The sequence below is a fragment of the Budorcas taxicolor genome, chromosome 19 (assembly GCF_023091745.1).
Source record: "Budorcas taxicolor isolate Tak-1 chromosome 19, Takin1.1, whole genome shotgun sequence".
Classification (NCBI taxonomy): domain Eukaryota; kingdom Metazoa; phylum Chordata; class Mammalia; order Artiodactyla; family Bovidae; genus Budorcas; species Budorcas taxicolor.
In genome coordinates, this window is record NC_068928.1 from 50262992 (window position 1) to 50286281 (window position 23290).

Genomic DNA, 23290 nt, shown 5'->3' on the forward strand with positions numbered 1-23290 from the left:
GGGCGGGACACAACGAACCCCTCAGCCAGTCTGAGCCCGGGCTGGCTCTCCCCAGTTCCCTGTGACCCACTTCATGGGGCGAGGGCAGCGCAGGCAGGCGGCTCGCACCCACCTGGACAGGTTGCGGTCGGTGGGCAAAAGTACCCCCTGGGCCCACCTACCTTCCAACCAAAAGGCAGCTGGTGAAAACTCGGGTGTTCGCTGTCAGTCACCACAGACCCTCAAGGCCGGCAGCCCGCTGCGCCCCCATCCCCTCCTGTCCGCTGCAGTAGCCAGACCATCCCCACCTGGTAGCAGTTAGAAGGGGGTGACCCAGCCACACCTAGAGAGCCGGCCTTTCCTGCACGGCCCGGGCTTGGGAGCACAGACTGATATGGGAGAAAGGCACTGGAACCAAAATGTATCACAAAGTGCAAAATTCTGTATTTCAAAATACCCTAGGGTGAGCAGTTGGGTCTGCAGAGCTCTGGTTATAAAAGGTGACTGCACCACGGTGGGTGGGGCCGGGAGAGCTCACACATTGCTCCTCCCTTCCTGGGTCTGTTCTGAGGCATGTCACTCCCTGCGATGGGGATGACAGAGTGGGGAAGGCCCTCTTGGCCAGCCAGGTTCTTGACCACCCCACCACCCAGACAGGCACCCTGGTTGTAAGCTGCGGCTGTCCTGCTCTCAGATCCTGCCCAGCACTGATTTTCCACGTTATTGGCTGTAGACTCTGTGCAAAGAGCCCAGACTTGCCAGTGGCCTGTTCCTGGTGAAGGAGGGAGGGGCAGGAGTCAGACACATGTCCGACAGATGCCACCTTCCTGACGCTCAGACTTCCCCTGCTCCCTCACTTTTGGGGGCTCAAGGTCCTCAGGGGGGACCCCTGCACATAAGCCAAGACAGCATTTTGCAGGAAGCTGGCCCTTTGGGCCTCCTCATCCCGAATCCGGGCGATCTCAGCCTCTTTAAGGCGAAGCTTCTCTCGGAGAGAGGCATTCTCGCTCTCCCTGTCCAGCAGCGCCTCCCGGTGGTCACTCGCGATCACTGCAGGAGAGGAAGTTCAGTGAGAAAGGGGGCCCAGGAGGTCCACAGGGGGCTGGCGGGGTGGGGTTTGCTCAGGGTCCTCTGCGCGTGCACACACCCAGCCTCCCCTACCAGCAGCACCTCCCGGAGCGAAGACCTAGGCCAAGCTCAGCTCTCCCGGCCCACCTCCTCCTCCTGTGGGATGGCCTAGTAAGAAAGGCCCTGCAGAGATGCCAGGGGGTGGGGGTGGGGGGCCTGGGGCTCAGCTCGCCTTTCAGCTGGCGTTCCAGGGCCGCCACCTTCTCCTTCAGTGCTTCCTGGGCCGTCAGCTCGGCCTGCAGGCGGCCATTCTGCTCTTGCAGCTCCAGCCGCACCCTCGTCACCTCAGCTACCTTTTCTTGGTCCTTGTTGCTCAGCTCCTGCCAGGCGAGGAGGGGTGAGTGTGAGGTGGTAGCTGGGGGTGGGGGTGGGGGTGGGGCGGTCCAGGGGCATCACGGGGAGCCCTCAGTGTCCCAGCTACCTGCTGCAGCTCCTCCAGGCGCCGCCTCAGGCTCTCCACCTGCAGGCCCAGCTGGCTGGCCCGCACCTGGGCATCGGCCACCGTCTGCTTCTGCTGCAGGCAGGTGCTCTGAGCCTCGTCCCGTGCCTGTGCCAGCAGCCGCAGCTTCTCCTCCAGGTGAGTTTGGTGCTGCTGCTGTGGGCCCAGGAGAAGGACGGGTGAGCTGCTCTCTGGCCTGTGGCTCTGAGCTCCTGTGAGGAGTGACCCCTGTCCCTTCAGGCTGAAGGGAGTTTATATTTGCAATGTGGAAACCACTTTGTCACTACAGTTAACACATGTCTTGCTCTGAATGGCCTCAACTCGAATGAGGAGCCTCCCCCGTGTGCCAGGCTGACACCATCCTGCCGTCTGGCCCCCCGCTTCCACCAAGTGGTCACAGGTTGCACATTTGGGACAAACCCCTTCCCCAGCGTGGGGAGGGAGCATACTGGCTTTTTGCAGGGGGGGCTGGAGGTGGTACTGATGGGCTGAGTGTCCTCGTCTGGCTCTTCTGCACCCCTGGAACTCCTGTTCCCTTGTCCCTCCCTACAGAGCCAGGAGACAGCCTTGGTCATACCCACTTAAGCCTGAAGGGCTGTGCAAGCCTGGCAGCTCATGCCAGCCCCTCAGTGCTCTCTCCCCGGTGGGTGCTGCAAGCAGTGTGCCGTGACCCTGCGCTCACCTCCTCCAGGCGGACTTGGTTCTTGGCCTTGATGAGCTCCTCCTCGGCTTGGCTTCGCTCACTGAGTGCCGCAGCCTTCACCCGGCTCAGCTCCTACACCACAGACTGTAACCGCTGCACCCGTCCTTGGCCCTTGCCCGGGGACCCCTTCTAGCCACACCCAGCCTCCCGAGCCTGCCACCCAGCTTACCTCTTCGAGGGACAGCCGTGCAGCCTCCAGCCTCTGCACCCTCTCTTGCATGGCCCTCTCGCTGTCCTCCAGGTGGCGAGTCATGTGCTCTACCTGCCCAGGTGCGGGGCGGGGACAGGGCTGGCAGTCTGGTCCCCCAGGTTTCCCCTCATGGGATCCCCACCCTGGGGGGCAGATGAATCTTGGGCATCCTGTTCCTTCCGAGTGGAGCCTGCCCCAAGTGCCTTCGCAGGAAGCTAGGACGGAGGGCAGGTCCCAGTGCTGCTACCCCAGGTGCAGCCTGCACTGTGGCCCGGGCACAGTCAGTCAGGATCCCTTCTAGAAACCGGTGGGGAGGGTTTGGGTCTGACATCTGCCAGGACTGTCATCAGCAGCCCAAGGTTGTTGAGGGAAGCCGGGCCAGAAGTCTGCCTGGGGAACACCGTGCCCCACTGAGGTGTCTGCATGCCCCGGGGGAGCGGGGAGGACAAAGCCCAGAAGACACAACTGATAAGGCACCTCCTTGAAGCGCAGATGTTCCGCGTCCTCCAAGCTCTGCCGGGACCTGTTCTTCTCCAGCTCCAGGCGTTCTGGAAGCACAGGGGAGGCGTGTGAGTGGGAGTCCTCAGGGGGCCCCTGGTCCTCAGGCCCCAGCAGCAGGCTTGGCTGTGCTGACCTTCAGCCTGGATGGCCCGCATCTTCAGCTCAGCCGTCGTGTTGGTCAGCTCCGTTTTGGTCAGGAACAGCTGCTCCTGCTGAGATTTCACCTTCCGCTCCAGCTCATCCACCTGCAAAGTCGGCACGGAGGGAGGAAGCTATGTTCTGCTTTCCCGAAGCCCCACCCCAGGCTTCCCCACCTGGGGCTGGCCCCACTCCCACCCCCACCCCATACCTGGTTTCGCAAAAGTAGGTTCTTTTCATTGGCAGCAGACAAGTCTCTGAGGAGCTTAGACTCCCGTTCTGCAGCTTCCTGGGGGTGACATGGCAAAAGGGTGTCGGTGGCCATCTGCCACCACGAACCCCCGGCCTGCCCACCCCACACCCACCCACCTGCTGCTCCAGCCTGTGCTCCTTGGCTTGCCTCTGCACCAGGCTCCGCTGTTCCTGCTCTGTAGTGGCCAGGAGCTCCCCCAGGTCCTGGGCCTTCTGCTCCGACAGAGCCAGGGCAGCCTCCGTCATCTGCAGTCTGCAAGAAGGGAAGGGCCATCCCCACCCCAGCCAACCTCTAGCCTTTGCTAAGGTCATTCTTGCCAGGCCACTGCCCCTGCTAGTGCCCCTTGAGCTAGTCTAGGCTCCTCAGAGACTTGTCTGATGCCAGTGAGAAGAACTTGCTTTTGCAAAACCAGGGAAGGGGATGGTGGGGGAGTGGGACCAGGCTTCTGGGGAGCCTGGGGTGGGGCTTGGGGAAAGTGGACGAAGCTTAACCTTCCTTCCCTCAGTGCCCAGTGCCCGGCTTTGCAAGCGGATGAGTTGGAGCTCCTCCCAGAAAGCCTTCTCAGTAACTACCCTAGCGGTTTCCCTGACTTCCTTTGTGCAGTGGAACTTGAGTCCCTATTAGGATGGTCCTCCTCTGCCCTGTGGGCAGGTCTCTAAAGTGTTCTGAAACCTCCTCATACTCCCATCCTGCCCTCTGCCCCTCCTTACTTGGCCTTGAGGGAATTGATGATGGAGTGCCTCTCGTTCAGGGCTTCCTGAAGCTGCCCCACACGTGCAGCCGATGCCCTGTAGACAGAGAAGAGGGTCCGAGGGGCCCAAAGCCGAGTCGTCTGAGCCCCTCCCTGAAGCGGCTGCTGCCCCTCATGCTCACACAATGCCCAGGTGCGGGCTAAGGCAGTGCTCAGTGGAGCCTCGAAGCCTCCAGCCAACTTCCTCAGGAAATACAGCCCACATCCTTGTCTGTGGGGAGAGGACCAGGCTCACACGTTAGGTCACTCCAAGGCCAGAGCCAGGACCCAGACTCCCAGGTTCCCCCACTGCACTGCCGCCCTGCCCTGGACCCGGGGCCAAGCTCACTTGCTGCTCCTGGCCATCTCTTCTCTCTGTCTGTCGATCGTCTCCATCAAGTCCAGAAACTGGGGACAGAGCCAGGCAGAGCCCATCAGGGCCCAGAGCCTGCTCATGCCCCACGGTTGGCAAGAAAGGAGGTCGACATTTACTGAGGCAGCAGGACACCAAGGAGCTGAGCCTCATCCAAGGAGAGGGTGGCTGCCAGACAGGGAGGCCCAGAGGGGAAGCCCACCCACCCAGCTGAAAGGCATCAGAAAAGAGGCTGCCTCGGGCCTAGGTACTGGCTTCTTGGAGAGGCTCCAGGGCTCAGAGGGAGGGAAGAAGGCCAAGGCATGGGGGCTGAGGGAGCTCTGTCCACACAGCCAGGGCGGGGCGAGGCTCTGCAGTCAGAGGCAGCGTTGTCCTTACCTGCTTGGACTTCTCTTCCCGGAGGTGCCGCACCTCCTTGCTGAGCACCTGGGCACGGGCCTGACTCTCCCGGAAGACGGTCTGCCGGTCCTGGTTGTGGTCCATGGCTTGCTCTGTTGGAAGCCGCACAGATCAGACCCCTCAGTGCACTAAGCAGGTGAGAGGCTCAGAGGCGGTGGGGCTAGGGGATGGGGCAACAGTGAAGCGAGGAGCAGGGGAGGCACCGGGTCGGGGGGACAGGCACGTGGAAGAGGTGAAGAGGCTGCTCAACAGTCACAAAAGGTGGGCATTTGGATTCTGCCCCAAAGCTTAAAAGCCAACATGTGATTTTTAAGAGGTGAATGTCGTGCTCAGCTCCCATGTTCTGGAAAGATCCAGGCAGCATTTGGAGAGGGACCGGCCAGAAGCGGCCACGCTGTCAACTGGGGTGACTCAGAGGCAGGTGCAAGAACCAAGAAACAGGAGAGGACATGAGTTGGGCAGACTCAGGAGATGGTAACCACACACACGATTCCAGCCCAAGCTTGGGCCCTCAAGGGGCTGGTGCTGCCAGTGGAACAAGTTGCCATGCAGAGTGGCAGAGTGCTCAGCAGGCCTGGGATGGAGGAGCCGAGGGCCATGACGGAAGGGACCGTGGTGTGAGGAGGGGGCCATGGTGAACCTGGGCCGTCGGCACTCTGCCGGCTCCCACCTCTCCCCTTTCTTCCTTGGTGTCTGCTCCCTGCTCCCTCTGTTTCTAACACTCTACCACTGTGATGCCTTTATGGTTCCAGCCCAAGCCGCCCCTCCCTCGGTGGGTTCTGCCCCAAAGGTTAAAGGCCAAAATGTGGCTTTTAAAGGGTGAGTCAGCGGATCCCGTCAACAGGGAATCAGCTCTATGCCCTGCTTCAAACAGTGCAAGTTGCCAGCTGCCCCATGTGCCCATACCCACGGCTCTAAGGATGTCGCCCGGGATGTTATTCCCAGCCAGCTCCAGCTTCCACAGGGTTCTGTTGCCGGGGAGACAGTTCACCAGGGCACGGCCCCCAAGGAGGCCAATGTGATTCCAGCGCAGGTCTGGAAGGAAATGTGGTGTTGCCAGGGGTGGGAGGGCTGGCCCAGCCCAAGACGCTGGTACTTCCGGTGATCGGCCACAGATCAGGAGCCCAGTTTGGTGTGCCCCTCCTCACCACCCCCTCCCTTCTGGGAGAGGACAGAGGAAGCATTGGGAGGGCTGAGATGCAGGACCTCCCTGCCTGCCCTGAGGATGGGGAAGGCTGGCGCTGGCAGCCTCACCCAGTTGCTGGAGGCTGGCATTGCTCTTCAGGGCCAGGGCCAGTTCCTCGGCACCCTTGTGGTTGATCTGGTTGTTGCGGAGGTCCAGCTGCCGCAGGGCACCATTGGCCGCCAAGGCCCCGCAGAAGATGGCAAAGGCTTCGTCCCATGTGCCCAAGTTGTTCCACTCCAGGGTGAGGCTGCAGGAAGTGTGGACATGAGGTGCATACCCTAAAGGGCATCCTCCTCCCATGGGATCCAGTGGGCTCAAGGAGGAGCACAGGCTTGGGGTGTCTCTGGCAGAAACTGAGTAACTTATACCCACCTACCCCCCACCAGAAAAGACTGGCATGAAGGTGTGAACTCTCATGTTGCAGAAAAATGTCCCCTGGAGAGCCAACCCAGAACCGGAGAGAGAGAGCAGGGGCTGGGGCAAGAGCTGGGGGCTGGGACTGCCACCCTACCTCTGAATGGACTTGTTCTGTCGGAGGAGTTTTGCCAGTGCCTCGGCCCCTGCTGCTCGAAGGTTATTGCCCTAGGACAGGAAGAGGCCATCCAGTCACTCCCCGGTGTCCTGGGCTGGGCTCTGAATACCCTGGTCAGGCAGCGGGTGAGGCCACGGTGAGCTCTGGACAGATGTGTGGCTCCTTTTAGATTCTGCCTTCCCTGACCAGAGTGGCCTTTTGATGCGGGATCTTTCAGTGTGCTTGTGAGAATGCTCTGGAACTCACATTTCCACCCTCAGAACACCAGCACACATGCATGAGACCATGAGAAAACGGTGTGGAGCCTGTGTGCCCAGAGCACTTACAGACATGGCCTCTGGCCACCATGCAGACTCCTGGTGGCCGGGACACCTCTATCTTCTCTACTCCTGCACTCAGGTGGCATGCCCCTGAGTCCAGATCCACCCACCTTGAGATCCAGAAACCGCACGACAGTGTTGACACACAGCCCCTGCAGCAGCAGTGTGGCCCCTGTAAGAGAGCAGGGCAGTCACTCCCCACCCCTGGCGGCTCCATCTTGGGGCAGCTCCCCAGGCACAGGGGAAGGATGGCAGTCCACTTGGCCCCCAACCGCCAGGGTTCATGCCAAAAGTCACCCCACTTCTGTGTCAGGTTTGAAACTGCTTCCAAGTGCCAAGTCAGGCTGCTGACCCTTGTGCTCATCAGCACGGCAGGATTCTCTGAAGCTGGGGGACGCTAAGGGCTTTCCCATTAAAAAGAGAAATCGCCTTCTGCGCCCAGGCCTCCAAAGGTGTTGGTTTAATGACAATGAAACTGAGAAACTTCACCAAAAATAAAAAAAGAGATCAGGTGGGACAGAGTTCTTTGCTAGAGGTGCCAAGCACCAAGGACTGGGGTATATGTAGCTAACAACCAGCAGTGCAAAAGCAGTCAGGGGAAGTGGGCTTGAAGCAAAGGGCTTGAACCCAGCCCCAACTCTGAAGTTGCAAGGACTGCCCTGGGCGCTGCCAGCCCTTGGTGCCCACCTTCCTCACTCAGCATGCAGTCACTCAGGATGAGCTCCGTCAGCAGTGACTCCTTCTGCAGCAGCCTGCCCAGAGCCCTGCAGGTGTCCACTGTCAGGCTCTGTGTGGCCAGGTCCAGCCGGCCCTGTGGCAGCTGGTGCAGCTGCTGCAGGACAGTCTCCTGGGGTTCGGTTCCACTCTCCTTGCACAGCCGGCTGTAGGCGCGCCGGAACTCCTCCATGTCCGTGGAGTGCAGGAAGGGCTTCCCTCAAAATTCCTAGACAGGACTCACCAGAAGCCAGCTGGAGCCAGGAAGCCAGGGAAAGGCAGTAGGGCAAGGCCTCTCCCATGGGGGCCTACAGAGACCCCGGCAGCTAAGTGGGGGCACAAAGACCCTAAGTCCTCAGCAGGCGAGGAACAAGGAACAGACTGAGTTGGTCCAACAGGCAAGAGGCCCCAGGAGGGAGGGGGCAGTTGATGCTCAGGGGACGGCAAGAGCGGGGGACCGAGGAGGTGGGCGTCCTCGGGGTGGAGCCTCCAGCGGCAGAGCCTGTCCGGGCGTCGGACGTACCCCTGGGCCTCGGGCCCAAGGCCCTAGCCCTCGTGCAGCTGACCCCGGCTCGTTCGCCGCAGGTGTACGCGGCCTCCGCGCGCCTCAGTATCCAGGAAGAGCAGGGCGCGCCGGGAAGGCCTGGTAGAAACTACGACTCCCAGGAGGCTTTGCGGAGGAGGGCGTTCACCACGGGTCAATGAAGGCGAAGGAGCGGGCGCGCGCGGCGAGCCCATTGGTTGGCGGTGCGAGGGCGGGGCTCCGGGAGGCGCGCTCTGGGTCGATTGGCTGGCGGCTCGGGGGCGGGGATCCAGAGGGCGCGCTCAGGGTTCATTGGCTGGGGAGGCGGGGGCGGGGCTCCAGAGGGCTCGCGCTTTTGTGGCGGTCATGGAGGAAACCGGAGCTGTCTTCCGGAAAGTGAGAGAGGGTGTGCTGGCTGGGCGGGCTGGGGGCGGCGGGCGAGGTTTCCGCGGCTGGGGGACGCGAACGGACCTGGCTCCCTGCCTGACTCACGTGCAGGTCTTGAGCCGGCGCCCCCGCTGCCATCTAGGGTGAGCCGGTTTCCAGAATCCGGCAATGACCCCCATCCCGAGCGCCCTTCGTCCTCCGTGGTCCCGTGGCCCGGTAGCAGAAGGTTGAATAGGCGCCCTGGTCTGTGGCCAGACGGAGAGGGTCTGCAGAAATCCCGCAGGGGTGGGTGCTGGCAAAAATGCAGGGAGACTCAGAGAGGAGCCTGGGCCGCCGACCCCTGCCCCTCGCCCCGCGGCTACGGGATCGGCAGGACTCTCCTCCCTCAAGGGTTTAGCGTAGAGCACGGTGCGGCCCAGCTCGCTGATAGTCTCGGCTGTGTATTCTAAAGCTGTGTATTTTGGCCCTTTTCCTGTCACGCCAGCCCTGTGCTTTGCGTCTTGATTTAGCCGGGCTGGCTCGGTTGTCTGGTGTGTTTGTGGCTCTACGAGTGCTCTTCTTAGCAACACACCCAGCACAGTCAGGCACTGGATATGCACCAGGCATGAATTAGCCCGTGTAATGCTCAACACCCTAGGACATGGGTCCTGGTACTGTCCCTACTTGCCAGTGGGAGAAATCAGCAGAACTAGGGTCAAACCCAGGCCATCCACTTCCAGAGTAAGCCCCTTTGCCCTGCATCTGGTGAGTGCTGCCCTGGGTGGATGGATAGGGAGGCCTGCCACCTCCTATATACTGCTGGCTATGAGCGATCTGAGTCTCTTTGTTACTCTGCCTTAAGGTTAGAAGACACTGAGCCCTTGATGTCAGGCCTTTGTGAACCTGGGGCGGGAAGGAGCATCCCAGCCCCTTGTGAGCACTGCCTTGTCCAGCCTGTCTTTAGTGGGGATTTTCGGTCTTTATCACCGAGAGCTGGGGTTGTGGCCATTCCCCATGACCAGGGCTGTCCCCGTGAGGGTGACCGGGAGAAGGGGTTGTGTTGCCTCCACACAGTGGGACAAAGGCTGACCACGTCCCAGGTCCCATCCTCCCCTCTGCAAGTTTAGGGAATCTCTGCTCCCAGCTGGTGTTGATCCCTCTGTCACAAACCACCCCATGCAGCTGCCCCCCAGCAGCAATCTGACTGATTTAGCTCTTCGCCTGGGTATGGGAACTGATGGAGCGGTAGAGCCTTCTGGGCCCTTCCTGGTATTTTCCAGGTACACAGGCTTACCCAGTGGCTCAGTTGGTGAAGAATCTGCCTGCAATGCAGAAGACCCATGTTCAATTCCTGGGTCGGGAAGGTCCCGTGGAGAAGGGAATGGCAACCCACTCCAGTATTCTTGCCTGGAGAATTCCGTGGACAGAGGAGCTGGCAGGCTGCAGTCCATGGGGTCATAAAGAGTCAGACACGAGTAGGACCAGCAGATGGCGCCAGGCTCCCGTGGTCACAGCTGGAAGGGTGAAGCTGCTTCAGCGCTGCCCGAGTGACCTGTGGCAAGCTCTTCCCCTCCGGAGCTGGGTCTCTGGCGGGGTCCACTCCCTCCCCTCTGCTCTCCAGCTTTGCTGAACTGCACTGGGTGAGGCAGTGCCATCTCCATGGCCAAGGCTGGAGGCCTGGTGGGTCCTCAGCTCACCTCTGCACGACACCCAGCTTCTGGGCACCCACTGTTGCTGTCTTACCTCCCCAGGCGCTCTGCGGGCTCCTCATTCACAGCTCCTTCCAGCTAGTCCCTACCCTCAGCAACCTCCCTGGGTCCCCTACCTTGACTGCCCATTGACAAAAAAGCCTGGCTCCTGCTCAGCTCTAGGGTTCTCACAGTACCCTTCCCCGTTACAGGAAGATCCCCTTCTCCATGCTGTGCTGTAGGCCCCAAGGAGGGACCTGGGATGGAGCTGGCGCCGTGCTCAGAACAGGGTCTGGCAAAGCCAGGCAGTGTTAGTGACATGGGCAGGCCTGTGAAGGGGCCCACTGTTGAGAAAGCAACTTGTCTCTGGGGGCAGGAGCACAAGACCACTCTGGATACCGTGAGGACTGGAGCCCCAGAGCAGTGGGCAGGCACCTGGGCTGCTTCCTCATGTCTGCCACACGCATCTGATTTCTGGCTCTCCTGGAGGCACTTGCAGGGAGGTAGTCCCCCATGCCTAGTCCTCCACCCTGGGGAGACCCAGCCCCACAGACAGCATTTCCAGCTGGAAATTATAACCCCATCCCATCCGCAATGAAATGACTAAAGGGTCAGCAGGAGGGGTGGGGGAAGTGGCTCACTGATGTGCCCTCCGTTCCCCAGGAGCTGGTGAGCAAACTGCTGCACTTGCACTTTAAAGACAAGAAGACCAAAGGTGTGTGGGCCCGAGGCAGGGGTGGGGTGCTGGGACCCTGCGCTGCAGCTCTGCAGGAGCCAGGGCCTTAGGGAGGGCTGGGTGGACCAGACAGAGGGCAGAGGTCACCAGCCTGAGCTTGAGCCAAGTCCGAAGGGGTGAGGGCGGAGTGGGGCGGCAGGGAGAGTGCATGCTTGTAACCTGCTCCCTTCGCCTTGCAGTCAGTGGGGATGCGCTGCAGCTCATGGCCGAGCTGCTCAAGATCTTCGTTGTAGGTGAGCAGAGGGACCCGATAGTGTCCTCTGGGTCCCACCCAGGCTTGTCTGGACCATTTGTGATCCCTTTACATTTTTCAGTGAGGCTATCCAGACACCTTTTTCCCATTTCCCACAAGCACCTTGTCCCTGAAAATTTCTGTGTTTCAGAAGCCCCAGCCTCAGTCTTCTGAGCTGTCAGCTGGCACAGGGGTGGGGGAACAGCCAAGGCTGTGGCCCAGGGGGGTTGGGGTTCAAGCCCCGCCCCTGCTTTCTCTACCTTACTTCCCCCGGCCATCATGGCAGAAGCGGCCATCCGCAGCGTCCGGCAGGCCCAGGCAGAGGGCCTGGCCCGTGTGGACGTGGAACAGCTGGAGAAGGTGCTGCCTCAGCTGGTAAGTGGGCCTCCAGGAACAGGGCCTGGGCCGGGAACGGGTGGGTGGCCCACACCCATAGGCTCTGAGCACGCCTCTCCCCAACAGCTTCTGGACTTCTAGGGTTTCCACCCTCACTGTGGCCGCCTGTTGGGAGTCATGGCCTCTGGCTGCAGACATGACAGAAGCTGCTGACCCACAACATTCTCCAGCTCCCAGCAAACCACCCCTCTTCCCCAGGTCATTCCTTCTGCCTGCTGCTGACGGCCAGGACACAGCATATGGAGGGGAGGGGTCGCTGACAGGATCAAGGGACAGGTGCCCACCCCACTTCCCGGGGCAGCTAGGCACCCACTGGTGTGAGGGAAGCATTTGGTCACTGGGAAGCGGGTGCGGGAGACCCGCCCACCTGAACAGGTAGCCCATGTATCCTCCATGCACACACAGAATGGTGTGGTTCTGCCACTGGTCCCAAAGCTAGCGTGTCACCTTCTAGCCATCTGATACTCCCCTCCAAAGATGCTTCCCTGAGCTATATACTTGTTTTCAACAAAGCAACATCAATAAATCAGAGCCACCTCCCCAGGCACAGCCTCCTGTTGTCATTAATCACCCAAAGTCAAGTTGCTTCAAAGCTGGGAGAGGACAGAGTAACAAAGAGCATGTGTGAGTACCCTGCCATGGGCCGGGCTCGAGGGCTGTGAAATTGGAGCCCTCGCACGTGTGGCTGCCCACCTGGGATGGTGCCTCTGCCCGGGGCTGCCGAGGGCGTGGGGTGCCACCGACTGGCCGGGATGCCCAGGGATGTGTGGGCAGGGCTGTTTGGGGGGAGAAGGGTCACGCCAGTGGAAAGGACCACTGCCCCCAGGGCCCAGGCCAGGCAGGTCAGGGCTGTTCAGGACCTGTTAGGAACCCAGTCAGGAGGCTTGGCTGCCCTCTGGGGCCCAGCAACCAACCTCCCACCCCCCCAGCACCTACCTCCCATTAATTCTGAAAGCTGCCTGGACTTGTCAACCTAGGATTGAGACACCCCGAGGGCTCTGGGCCCAGTGACCTCAGAGTCAGGACTCTCATGAAGCAGCGGGATCTGGCCTGCTGGGGAGGGACATCTGCCCAACTGCCATGGGCACCCAGGAGCCACCTCCCCCCACCGCCAAAGGGTGGCATAGGTAGGGGGCCAGCCCGCCCTCCCTCCCTAGTTTAGCCCCGCTGGCTCCTTCCTGCACCCGTTCCCCGCCTCTGCCCCCCATCTTCCTCTCCCCCCTCCCACAGGGAGTCTCAGGGCTTCAAAGCTCTGGGCGCATGTGGAAGTAATTAGACCTGAGGGGAGAGACTGGCGACAAGTGCCAGGGCCTGTGCCCCCCCCCCCCCAGCCACTTTGAAGTGCACTCAGACGGTGGGGCGGGCGGGGTCCCGGGAAACCCCAGGCCGGCCCTGCCCGCCCCGCCCTCTGGGGGTGGAGGCAACATCCTCTCTCCTGTCAGGGGCTGGGGGCCCGGCCTGAGCTGCAGCCAAGCAGGCGACGCCCGGAGGCCTTTCTCCCCACACTCGTGTCCTCCACTGAGCGGGGGCTGTTAACGTCAGTGAGGTTCAAAACCAAAGGGCAGGCAGTTCAAGGAAGACACCTGTGTCCTTAACAAGAACAAGCCCCAGCAAGCAGCCTCTGGGCTCACATATCGCCATCTAGCTAGGCTGGGGGCCCTTTGGCTGGGAGCTTGGCGCAGAGCGGAGGACCAAAGGACCCTCCCCTGGAAAAGATGACAGGAGGGTCTCAAGAGAGGCGCGCGTCTTTATTCCGGCTCAGGGTGGGAAGGGGTCCTGTGGCTGGCAGAGTGGGCACCTCTGGCGGCTCTCACCTCTTCCCGGCTGCAAGGCAAACACACAGGGTGACCTCGGGGCCCTGGGCTCCTGCCCACAGCCCCACCCGCCCGGCCACACCCCCAGGGTACCTGGCAGCTTCAACCACTTGGGCACTTTGCCCAGATCCCTCCTCACAGGCTGGGCTGTCCCCCGGCTGGGCTCAGGGGGCCCCACTGTCCCTTCCTCAGCAGCTGGCTCCAACTCAAGGGGTGCAGCGTCAGGGGCTGGCGGTGGGGGTGGGGTTCCCGCAGCCCTGGACATGCACCTGAAAACAAAGGCACAAGGGCCGAGGTGCCAGAGGGCGGGCGCTGTGCCAGTGTGCTCCCCCACCCTCTGCAAACACGCACCTGGCCACGAGCACGTCAGCTGCAGACGGGGAGACGGTGTGTTCCAGCAGCCTGGGCTCCAGGTAGATGCCTGCAGGAGGCCCAGTGTACCCTCAGACCACAGACAAGGGGACCCCACCTGCCTACAGCTGCTTTGCTCTGGGAGGGAGTATGGCCTGGCCCTGGGGAGTAGTAGGGTATGGGGGTATTGGGGCCACAGGTCTCCCTCCCAGACCTGAAGTCCTCTGCTCTGGAGCATCTCAGGAGCTGGGATGTGGGGCCCAGGGCTGGCCGGCGCTGGTGGGCAGAGGGGGACCCTACCCACCTGTCGGCTCCTCAGGTCCAAAGTGCACAAGGGCAGCGGGGAAAAGGTTCGCCTGCAGGGAGGGCGGAGGAGAGCTCAGGGACCAAGTGGGCACCGTGGGGCACAGGATGGCAGGGAGGAGCAGGGCTTCCGTGCTGGCCTCACGGGCACCGCATCTGTTAGGCCCAGGGCTCCACTGAGGAGGCCTACAGCCTCACCAGGCCCCTCCCATCACGCCGCCCACTGCCCAGCTTCACCTGTTCCTCCTCTGGCACCAACCCCAGTGCGAGCCAGGCCAGGGCATCAAACCACAGGGTCCTGCCAGGGCCCAGCCCCAAGCACCAGCTGAACAGGAAGCTCTTGTGGTGTGCGTGCTCTGGCATTTTTAACTACCTCCCCTTCCTGCCCAGGTCCCAGGGTCAACGCTTTATATTCTGAAGGCTGTGGTCACCCCCACCCTCACCAGAGACTACAGGAGACATCGAGAGGTCAGAGGAGATGCAGATGAACACAGAAGTGCATGGATGGGGATGGGGGCATGGGGCGCAAGGTGGCCGCCAACACAGGCACAGCCCGCTATACCCCCACCAGCCCCCCCGACCTCTGCTGCCCGAAGAATGGAGGGGGACTCTGCAGGGGCTGACAGGTGAACCCAGTCCCCTGGGAGCAGCTGGATGGGAGGCGGGCGCACCATGTGCAGGGCTCTCCAGTGGGGCCCAGGCATGGGGAAGTGGGCAGGGGGCCTCTTGGAGCCAAGCTGCTTTAGGAGCCTGGGCCCAGAGGTGCCCCCAGGCCTACTGCCTTGACCTGAAAGCTCACATAAGGGTTCCCTGACTCAGCACTAGGTCACCTTATGAGGAAAAGCCAGTGCTAGCCAGAGAGAAGGCCCTCCTGCAGGGTAGGGGGGGTCCCCACATTCTTCTTGGCATCCTGTCGTGGGGGTGGTGGCACAAGATTTCCGCTCAAGGACTGGCCCCACCTGCATAGGACGCATCACACAGCCCCTGAAACGTCCCTGGAGGCCTCCCAGGCAGGAGGCCAGACTATGGTGCAAAAATCAGGGCTGTAGGAGAGGATCCCAGAGCCCCCCAGCGTCATCACCTGCCTCCACTCCCACCTCTGCATCCGAGGCAGGAGTGGCTGCAACCCCCAGAGCTGGCCTGAGGAACAGCAAGGCCACCACCCACGGCCGTGTCCTCAGCCCTCGGCGGAAGGGCCGCAGCTGCCAGCTGAGTGTGTCCTCTCAGCTCTGAACTCTTGAAATTGGGTGGGGACTTATTAATAGAAGGAAGTTTCAAAGACCAGGAACGCTGGGATTGCAGGCAAAACAGAGGGACAGAGAAGGGCCATGAACACTCTGAAACCCCACTCTGAGGCCTGGGATCCCAGCCTACTGCGGAAGGATGGCCTGGATGGTGTTCGGGGGCTGCCCCTGGCCCTGGAGGCACCGGCATCTGGAGGGGCTGGAAACAGGTAGGACAGTGCCCCACCCTTTCTCAGGTGGCCCAGTGAGGCCAGACCCTGACCTGGCCAAGCCACTAGGCACTGGTAGGATCATCCCAGTGGGGCCGTCTAGGGGCTGCAGAGCTTAAAGCCTTGAAGGACCCCTCTGGGCCCCTAGAGGCCGCTCTTCTGGAACCTGGCCTCCCTGCCTGCCCTCTGCACCTGCTGGAAGCCCCCCACCCGCCAGCTTGTATCCCAGGGGACAACCCCACTGGAAAAAAGGGTGAGCAGAAAGCACAGAAGACCACCATGGCTCCAGGAGGGAGGCGCACCCCTCTGCTCAGGCTGACAAAGTTCACAGATTGTGGTGGTCTTCGGGGCCCTCTAAGGGCATCACCAAGGGGTGGGGCTTGATGCTGGGGCTCTGGGTGAGGCAGTGCAGGGGGGCTGACAGGAGCAAAGGGAGGTCCCTGAGGCTCGGGGCTGCACCCGCATGAAGAGGGCTCGGGCCCAGGAAGCAGGTATGACATGGGCTGTTGGGGACCTCTGTGTCCACAGATGGCATCCTTGGCAACCGCCCATCCTCAACCTCACTCGTCTTGCCCAACAGTCACTCTCCTGGCCCCGTGGCCAGAACAGGCAGCTAGGCTTCCAGCTCCCACACCCACCCTGAGCTGTCACTTCCTGGGGCGCAGGACTGGCCCCGGGCAGCCTCCAGGGCAGCCGGCAGCCAGCAGGAGGCCCTGCCAGGGACATGAAAGCCGGCAGCTTCCGCGCCCGCTCACCCGCGGGTGGGAGGAAGGCTTCCTTCCCCGAGCCCTGCCAGCTCTCTGATCGCGGGCGGGCAGGGACACCACCCCGAGCGGAGGCCCCACGGCTCCAGGGCGAGCTGACAGATGAAAGGAGACGGCTGCTAGTAGCAGGGGGCAGAGTGTCACCAGGAATCAGGCCACGTGGGCGGGACAGGCGGCACCCCAGGGTTCCTAATTGGAGGGGGGTGCCTGGACGCTGGCCTCCCTCCATCCCAAAGCATCTTCCAAATTCAATGTTTATCAACAGGCTGGCCAAAGAGGGAGAGTGGGGAGGGAGGGAGGCAGGGCGGGTGGGGATAGAAGGAGGAGGCCCAGTGCCTCTGGGGCTCCTGGAGGGCTGAGAAGGGGGAGTGGGGGTGCAGGGAAGCACCCTGCTCCCACCAACCTCGACTCCTTTCCTTGGTGGGGTTCTAGCCTCTCTGCTGGTCTGGCCCCATCCCCCCAAGATGGTGGCAGCCCCAGGCAGCAAGCAGATCCCCTTGCCCCAGCTCAGACCTCTGCAGGGCCTACTGGCCATTTAACAAAGGCCAGCCTCTGTTACTAATTAAAATATCTGAAGAGACTTTAAGAGGAAACCATTAGGCCAGAGGGCTGGGGAGGCCCCGGGCTGCTCTCCTGGGGTGAAGGGACAGGACATTCCTCCTGGCTCTGAACTGCAGCCCAGCAGGGCACCGGATCCACACTCCTCACCCTGGGAGCTCTGGGGGCCCCCAGTGCCTGGGGAGGGCCCGTCGCGGCATTCCCAGCAGAGGCCATGGGATCCAGGGTACAGGCAGGGGCAGGGCAGCAGGCCTGGCAGCAGCCCCTCCAGTCTGCAGCCAAACTTGCCCGGCAGCTGGCACCCCAGGGGCCTCCTGGGCGGCTGGCCACCTGAACTGAGGCCTCTGACCCTTGGTCCTTCGGGGGCTCCCTGAGCAGCCCCATGTGCCAGCCCCTTCTCACCCAGATCCAGGGGCAGTCCTGGCTCAAGCTGGCGGCAGCCAACTGAGCAAGCCCATCCCCACTGAAGCAGGAGGCACAAGAGACTGGAAAGCCCCAAAACTGCCTTCAGAGGCACTCTGGTACAAGTTTACCCCTCGACAAGGCCTTTTCACACTTCTGACCGTGGCCTCAACCCACCCTCCCTCGCAACTGTCCCTCCCAGGCCAGCCCCAGATGGTACCTGAAAGAGGGTCAGCGCGTGGTCGTCCAGGATGGTTTTTGGAGGAGTGATGACTGTGGAGAGGTGGTTGTCGGCACCAGGAAGTGTCCTGCCCCTCCCCTCCCCCCATCACCACCCCCACCTTTTGCCCATGCTGGCCCCTACACCTCCGACCCCACTCCCAGAACAGGCTTGAGAATGAGTCAGAGGATTTCTGAAGCAGCCCCCTCAGCTCACATCTCCCTGTCCATCTCTGTGCTGTTGCAAAAGCCCAGCCAGAAGCTGGGGAGAGGACCAGGGGCAGACTCACTGCAGGGGAACACCTGACCCCTCAACCCCCAGATGTTCTCCAAAGGTGGCCAGGAGCTCTCCCTGACACCCCTGCCCCCAGCCGCCACCTCCCCGAGGATAGGCGGGCAGCAGAGGGCACAGGTGTACTGAGCAGAGCAATGGTCACCCTCCCTCCCCTGCTCCTCTAGCTCATGCTCAGACCCCAGCGCAAGACCCACCAGCCCCGCTGCTGCTTCTGTGGGAAAAGCTACTTCAAGCCCCAACTGAGAGGGGCCAGGGCTGCTGAAAGGAGGTCCCGAGGAAGCACTCACACAGGTAGAACGGCAGCTCCGGGTTGCCCAGGTGGCTCCTCACAAAGTCCCGCAAATCCCCCACTGCAGGAGGAAGAATGGGTAAGCAAGCCACCCCACTCCAGGGCCACGCCCCCTCTGCAACGGGACGAGCCAGGTCCAACCTCACTCCCCCCAGGCCACGGAGGACCCCACTCAGAACTGGTGGCATGGCTGTCTTTCTTCCAGGTGAGCTGCAGTCCCAGGCCAGAGACCCCGGTACTGGGTGTAGGGGAGCCCACCTTCTCTGCCCCTCTGCCCCACAAATGCCCAGAACAGGTGGGTGCATGAAGGGCACCCAGCTCCAGAGGCACTGCCTAGCTGCTTTGTAGGGCCTCTGGCGAGAGCCAGCCTCCAGCCCTGTGCCCACTGCCTGCCCCAGAGCCCAGACAGAAGAAGCCTGGAGGGGCTCGTGGGGCCTCCCACCCTCCTGGCCGCCCAGACGGGGCTCCTCACCAGTTTCGCTGGGGCGGAAGAAGCCCTGCAGGATGTAGCGGTCAGGAAAGAGGACCCTCAAGACCACCTAGGCCAGGACAAGCCGGTTTGTCAGCAGGACAGCTGGAGCCCAACCCAGGCAGCCGTACCCCTGGGCCCACAATGTCCAGGCCTCCCCCACACTGGGCCAGCACCCCCTCACCTTGGCTGCCCCCTGAAACTCCTGGCCATGCGCTGGACGGACCAGACAAGTACCCACGTGCACTTGTGAAAACACAGTGACATTTTTCATCTTAAAACGGGGCTGACTGGTTCATTAACAAACCGCAGCCCTGCCGGCCTGGGCTGAAGTACCGGAGACCATGGCCAGTGACCTGTGGGCTGTGGGAACCGCAAGAGGCCCCAGCGCAGAGCCGTGTGGAGACCGCACCCCCTGCCCCGGGTACCTTAGGGTAGCGCTGCAGCTTCTCCTTCATCTGAGCCTCCCTGAAGGCCTTGGTCACCAAGGGCGCTTCTTCTAGGCGCTTCCTGGGGAGGGGGTGGGGAGTGGTGAAGGTCCCAGGTCTCCCCAGCCAGAACGGAGGCCCACACCAGCTGGACTCAGCTTCTCCCTCAGGCTCCGTGAGCTGCTCTCCCTCACAGGGCCAGAAAGGACTAAGCAACCCCTGCCTGGGCCCCCCCACCCTCCAAGGTGCTGCTGAACACATGGGTGTCTCAGAAGGGGCCAGGGCACACCCACCGCTCACTCTTGAGTTGGGCCAAGCGTCTTCTGACGTCGTCCACAGTCACCTCGAAGAACTCGTCAGGCAGCTCCGCAGGCCAGGCCTGGAGCAGCACCTCCAGGTCCGGGTGGCACACCACGGGGTCTCGGTCCACCGGCTGGGCAGGTAGAGAGCTTAGCTGATGCAAGGCCCGGGCGGGGGCCAGGCTCCCCACCCTGAGGGGCTGGGCTGGCCATGCAGACCCCAGCTGAGCTCTGTGCTGCTGGCCCCACCTGTCAGCCCGTGGCCAGGCTCCAGGGTGGGGCGTGGGGCGCCCGAGCCTCTCCAGGACCAGGGCCCCTCCCCCCAGGCCCGCCCGCTCAGCAGTGACAATGCCGAGACCCTCACCAACAGGGCGCAGGGCCCGAGGGTCTCCGTGCAGCCAGGTCAGAGGGCACCCTGACTACTGAGGGGACTTGGACATTGAATGAACGGCAGCATCTCTGTTCGCATCCTGTCTTCACGAGGGCTCCCCACGAGCCCCAGGAAGCCACCTGTTATCACAGTCTACCAAAGCGGGGAACAAAACTGGAGAGCAGCACCCTGGTCAGGGCCACATCAGGGATTCCACGGGAGGGGCAGGACAAGCAACTGCCCCTAAATTAGAGGTTTGGCAAAAACCTGCCAGCTGCTGGCCCCGTGGCTAGACTGACCCCACCTCCCCTCCCTGGGGGAGCAGTCAGCCCCTCCCTCCACCCACCACGGGGACACAGGAAGGGACAGCCTCTCTCCTAAGTGGCAGCCAACGGCGACGGAAATTACAAGGCAGGGCTCACTCTGCTTGCAGTGCCTCCGGGTGTGGCCCAACTGATGACGGGGGAAGACACCTTCGCGGTGCTGAGGCTGCCTATGGAGCCCGGGCAGACGGAGGTGTCCCTCGGGGCCCACGCCAGGTCCTGCCCTCCCTTGCACAGACTGTCCACAAACGTCTGGGGTGAGGCCTCTTTTGCCTCCTGCTCCTGCCTGCCCTCTCTTCCACTCCCCAGCCTTGCACAGGAATCCCACCCTCTGCCTTCGAAACCCAACGCCAGGCTTGGCAGGCTTCTCTCATCGTCCCTTCCTGCACTCTGGCCTGACCCCAGCCCCGCTGGCTCTGAAGGTCAGACTCACCGTCCTGGGGCTGGCCAGCGCACCTGCCAGGTAGCTCAGGGCTGCTCCCCCAGCCACCCCCAAGGCCCTGACTGCCCAGGCCGGCAGGTCTCTGCCATTCCTGAGCGCACAGCTGCGTCACGCCGCGTAACAAAGGGCGGTGGGCTCTTGCCATGAAGCCCCTCTGATCTCAGGACACTGGTGGCAGGGTGGCTAGGAAAGACTGGCTAAGGCCCGGGCAGTGGGGTCAGTAGGTGGCTGACCAAGGCCCCCAGGGGTTGCCCCCTCAAAGCCACAACCCTCCTGCAGCCCACAGGCAGTCCACGCCAAGCTTTTTATAACAAGATGCCAGGCGCCAGGCTGCCCCCCACAGCCACGGCGCCTGCATTCCAGAAGGGCCGAGCACTCGCCTGGGCTCCTGGGGGAGGGTGAGGGCAGACATGGATGTGCCTGAGCTGGGCACTGCAGTGTCCACCAGTGCCAGGCCCCTGGACGCGCGAGCACAGAGCCCACAGGCCACCCTGCTCCAGTCCTGCCCTCAGAGGGCCCCGTGTGGGCACACGAGTGAGTTGCCCTGAGAATCCAGCCATCGGGTGACTTGTGGTCTGTGGCCTGGAGCTGAGCCTGACCATCCAGAAGTGCCCCTGATCTCCGGGGGACACGTTGGTGAAGCCTGACCCCGAGAGCGTGGGGCCACTCTGGCGTCCTCATCCTGGGTGCTTCCGGTGCACAGCCCAGGGGTGACCTGGAAGACCGCGGGCCACTAGCACTTTCCACAGCCCTCCCACAACTTTCAGAACAAGGACATAGGCGACATCAGCCTTTGGCTTCATGCTGCTCAGGGGCCACTGACCTTCAGTCAGACAGGAAACTGAGAAAAATCTCTCTCAGTGTTGGATCCACCCTCAATTCATGCCCCTCCCACGCACACCTCAGCTCTGCTCTAGAAGCCTGTCTTTCTATCGAACAGCAGCCTGGAGCCAGGGTCCCACATGGGAGCCAGAGGGCCAGTAGAGAGCCACCTCAAGATGACTCTGACCCGCCCGCATTGTCTGCACCTTGGGGAAACTCCCTGCTCCTGGGCAGAGGAGCCAGAGGTCTGATGCCGCCCATCAGAGCCCAGACCACCCAAGTCCCAGAGCTGCCGCCCTGACCCGGCCCCAGGAGGGGCCCGTCCCACGAGAAGAGTGGATTTCCATGGCTGGTTGGTAGGACGCATCACCCTGTCCTGCCAAATGACCAAGGGAGAAGCCGGGGGCCTCAAACACCTCCACACAGCCTGCCCAGTGGAGATATTCCCACTGCAAAGAGGAGAGAGACCAGGAAAGGAGAAGAGGACCTGGCAGCTCCACGTGGGAGGAAGTGCGGCAGACGCGGCACCGGGGGAGGCCAAGCCTTGGCCCCGCTCACTTCGGATGCTCTGCCGGCAATCTGGCCCTCATTTGCTGTCCCTTCACCCGCCGTTCCGTGGTCATGGGCAGTTATTACGCACACAGCTCCCATCCTAGATGGATTTATGGAGATGTTTTTGGATAGAGACTAGAGGCCTAGGATGAGACCATTAGGGGAGGAAAAAGAAACGCACACAATGGCCACTGTCAGAGGGCCCTGGCACCCTCACCACGGAGACTGGGCTCCTGTGCGCTGGTCGAGGGCCAGAGCCCCCGATTCTGGGATGGGGCTCCGAGATGAAACGCCCCCTGTGGGGTGGCAGGCCTGGAACCTCCTCAGCACGCCTGACAGCTTGTCTTCACAGCCCAGAACTCCAGGTCTACTCCAAGAGCCTGTGGGAGCCACTTGGAGGATGCGCCTCCACCAAGAACCCAATGTCACCAGGCCTGGGTCATCCTGGCAAAACCGCAAGTTTTCCATCATTGGCTCAGAGTCCAGCTCCTGAAGGCTGTCAGTATTCAGGGCCAAGACTGGTTCTGACTCCCTTACCCCTTAACCCCCGGAATGCCAGAGGAGCTGGTCTCTTCCCTGATGGCCTCAACGCTGTGGGCATCTGTCAGCGAGAAGATGAGTAGAATGATGAGGCAGCAGCCAGGGCCTGGGGCCTGAGTCCATGGAGTTGCGAGGTGGGGGGGGGTCTATACAACTGCCCCTGACAGGTGAGCAAACAGGCACCATCCTGAGGGGAGGCACAGTGGGTGTCTGCAGGCTCCAAGGGTAGGGCCTTAAGGGACCCAGCCTTGCTGGTGAAACACCCTGCGGGGGTCCCTCATTTCTTGCAAACACGTGACCCTGGCAAAGATTCCCTTGTCCCAGCCTCCACCAAAGTTGGAGACAACACCCAGAAAACCAGAAAGGAGGAAGGTAGATGGAAAGAGGGGATGAGTCAGGGGGTCTGCAAACTGGATGAAACTGGTGCGGGGAACAGACGGCACCTGGGGAGGGAAGAGACCCTCCGGAGGTGGGGTGATAGGAGCACTCTCCGCGGGTGACGTTCAGAGGAGGCCCCGAGCAATGCCTGAGATTGGAAAGACACCGGGCTGACGCCTGGACCACTCAGCCATGGGGACTTGCGAACCAGCCACCAGCTGTGACGGCCACCTGTGCCTTTAGAAAGAGCCGCCGCCACAGGGGGACAGACCCCGCGAGGGAGACCCGAGGGGAGGAAGTGAGGGCACTGCCCACTGTCAGCACCACTCCAGGTCAGCAAGGCCACAGGCACAGCCAGGGGCTGGGCCTGGAGGGGACAGGGTGCCGGGCCAAGATCTGGGCCCATGGCGTCCCCCGACAGCTGGTGGACATGCTCCAGGGGCCGCTGCACAAGTGGCTGAGGACCCACTTGGGCACATGAGGGTCCCTTCGTGTCAGAAGCAGCCTCACTGCCCGCTGAGGTTTCATTTTCTTGACAGTAATTTTCCAGGACGTGATGACACAGGGAGAAAAAATGCAAAAACTATTTGGAGGTGACCTCAACCCCAGATTTTCCAGCTTCCCTGTGAGGGCTCTTGTGTCCCTCCCGCCCTCCTGCCTCCCTCTTGCCCAGACTGTCCTCTGACAATGCTT

The 23290-nt window shown here is 62.1% G+C and overlaps 3 protein-coding genes across 3 annotated transcripts in view; 1 reads left to right on the plus strand and 2 right to left on the minus strand.

Annotated features, from left to right (window-relative positions):
* Nucleotides 1-479: 479 nt before the first annotated feature.
* Nucleotides 480-7853, minus strand: LRRC45 (leucine rich repeat containing 45). Its single transcript, XM_052658350.1, has 17 exons — nucleotides 7559-7853; nucleotides 6982-7043; nucleotides 6531-6601; nucleotides 6088-6266; nucleotides 5740-5868; nucleotides 4813-4925; nucleotides 4411-4469; nucleotides 4042-4119; nucleotides 3448-3583; nucleotides 3290-3367; nucleotides 3074-3185; nucleotides 2917-2987; nucleotides 2419-2511; nucleotides 2229-2321; nucleotides 1529-1702; nucleotides 1280-1427; nucleotides 480-1029 (listed from the first exon to the last, which is right to left on the minus strand). Exons 1-17 carry the CDS (start codon nucleotides 7776-7778, stop codon nucleotides 833-835), a joined length of 2013 nt encoding a protein of 670 aa, XP_052514310.1. The 5' UTR covers nucleotides 7779-7853; the 3' UTR covers nucleotides 480-832.
* A 594-nt stretch (nucleotides 7854-8447) lies between these two features.
* On the plus strand, nucleotides 8448-11749 carry CENPX (centromere protein X). The gene is made up of 5 exons (XM_052658515.1): nucleotides 8448-8504; nucleotides 10826-10877; nucleotides 11078-11131; nucleotides 11417-11505; nucleotides 11593-11749. Exons 1-5 carry the CDS (start codon nucleotides 8475-8477, stop codon nucleotides 11605-11607), a joined length of 240 nt encoding a protein of 79 aa, XP_052514475.1. The 5' UTR covers nucleotides 8448-8474; the 3' UTR covers nucleotides 11608-11749.
* A 1506-nt stretch (nucleotides 11750-13255) lies between these two features.
* Nucleotides 13256-23290, minus strand: part of ASPSCR1 (ASPSCR1 tether for SLC2A4, UBX domain containing) — a 28390-nt gene continuing 18355 nt past the window's right edge. The window contains exons 8-16 of the mRNA XM_052657376.1: nucleotides 19165-19304; nucleotides 18872-18953; nucleotides 18447-18513; nucleotides 17973-18035; nucleotides 17392-17444; nucleotides 13996-14047; nucleotides 13692-13761; nucleotides 13434-13609; nucleotides 13256-13350 (exon numbers count right to left, since the gene is read on the minus strand). Of these exons, the coding sequence (XP_052513336.1) occupies nucleotides 13337-13350; nucleotides 13434-13609; nucleotides 13692-13761; nucleotides 13996-14047; nucleotides 17392-17444; nucleotides 17973-18035; nucleotides 18447-18513; nucleotides 18872-18953; nucleotides 19165-19304 (717 nt within the window). The 3' untranslated portion in view covers nucleotides 13256-13336. The remainder of the gene's footprint in view (nucleotides 13351-13433; nucleotides 13610-13691; nucleotides 13762-13995; nucleotides 14048-17391; nucleotides 17445-17972; nucleotides 18036-18446; nucleotides 18514-18871; nucleotides 18954-19164; nucleotides 19305-23290) is intronic.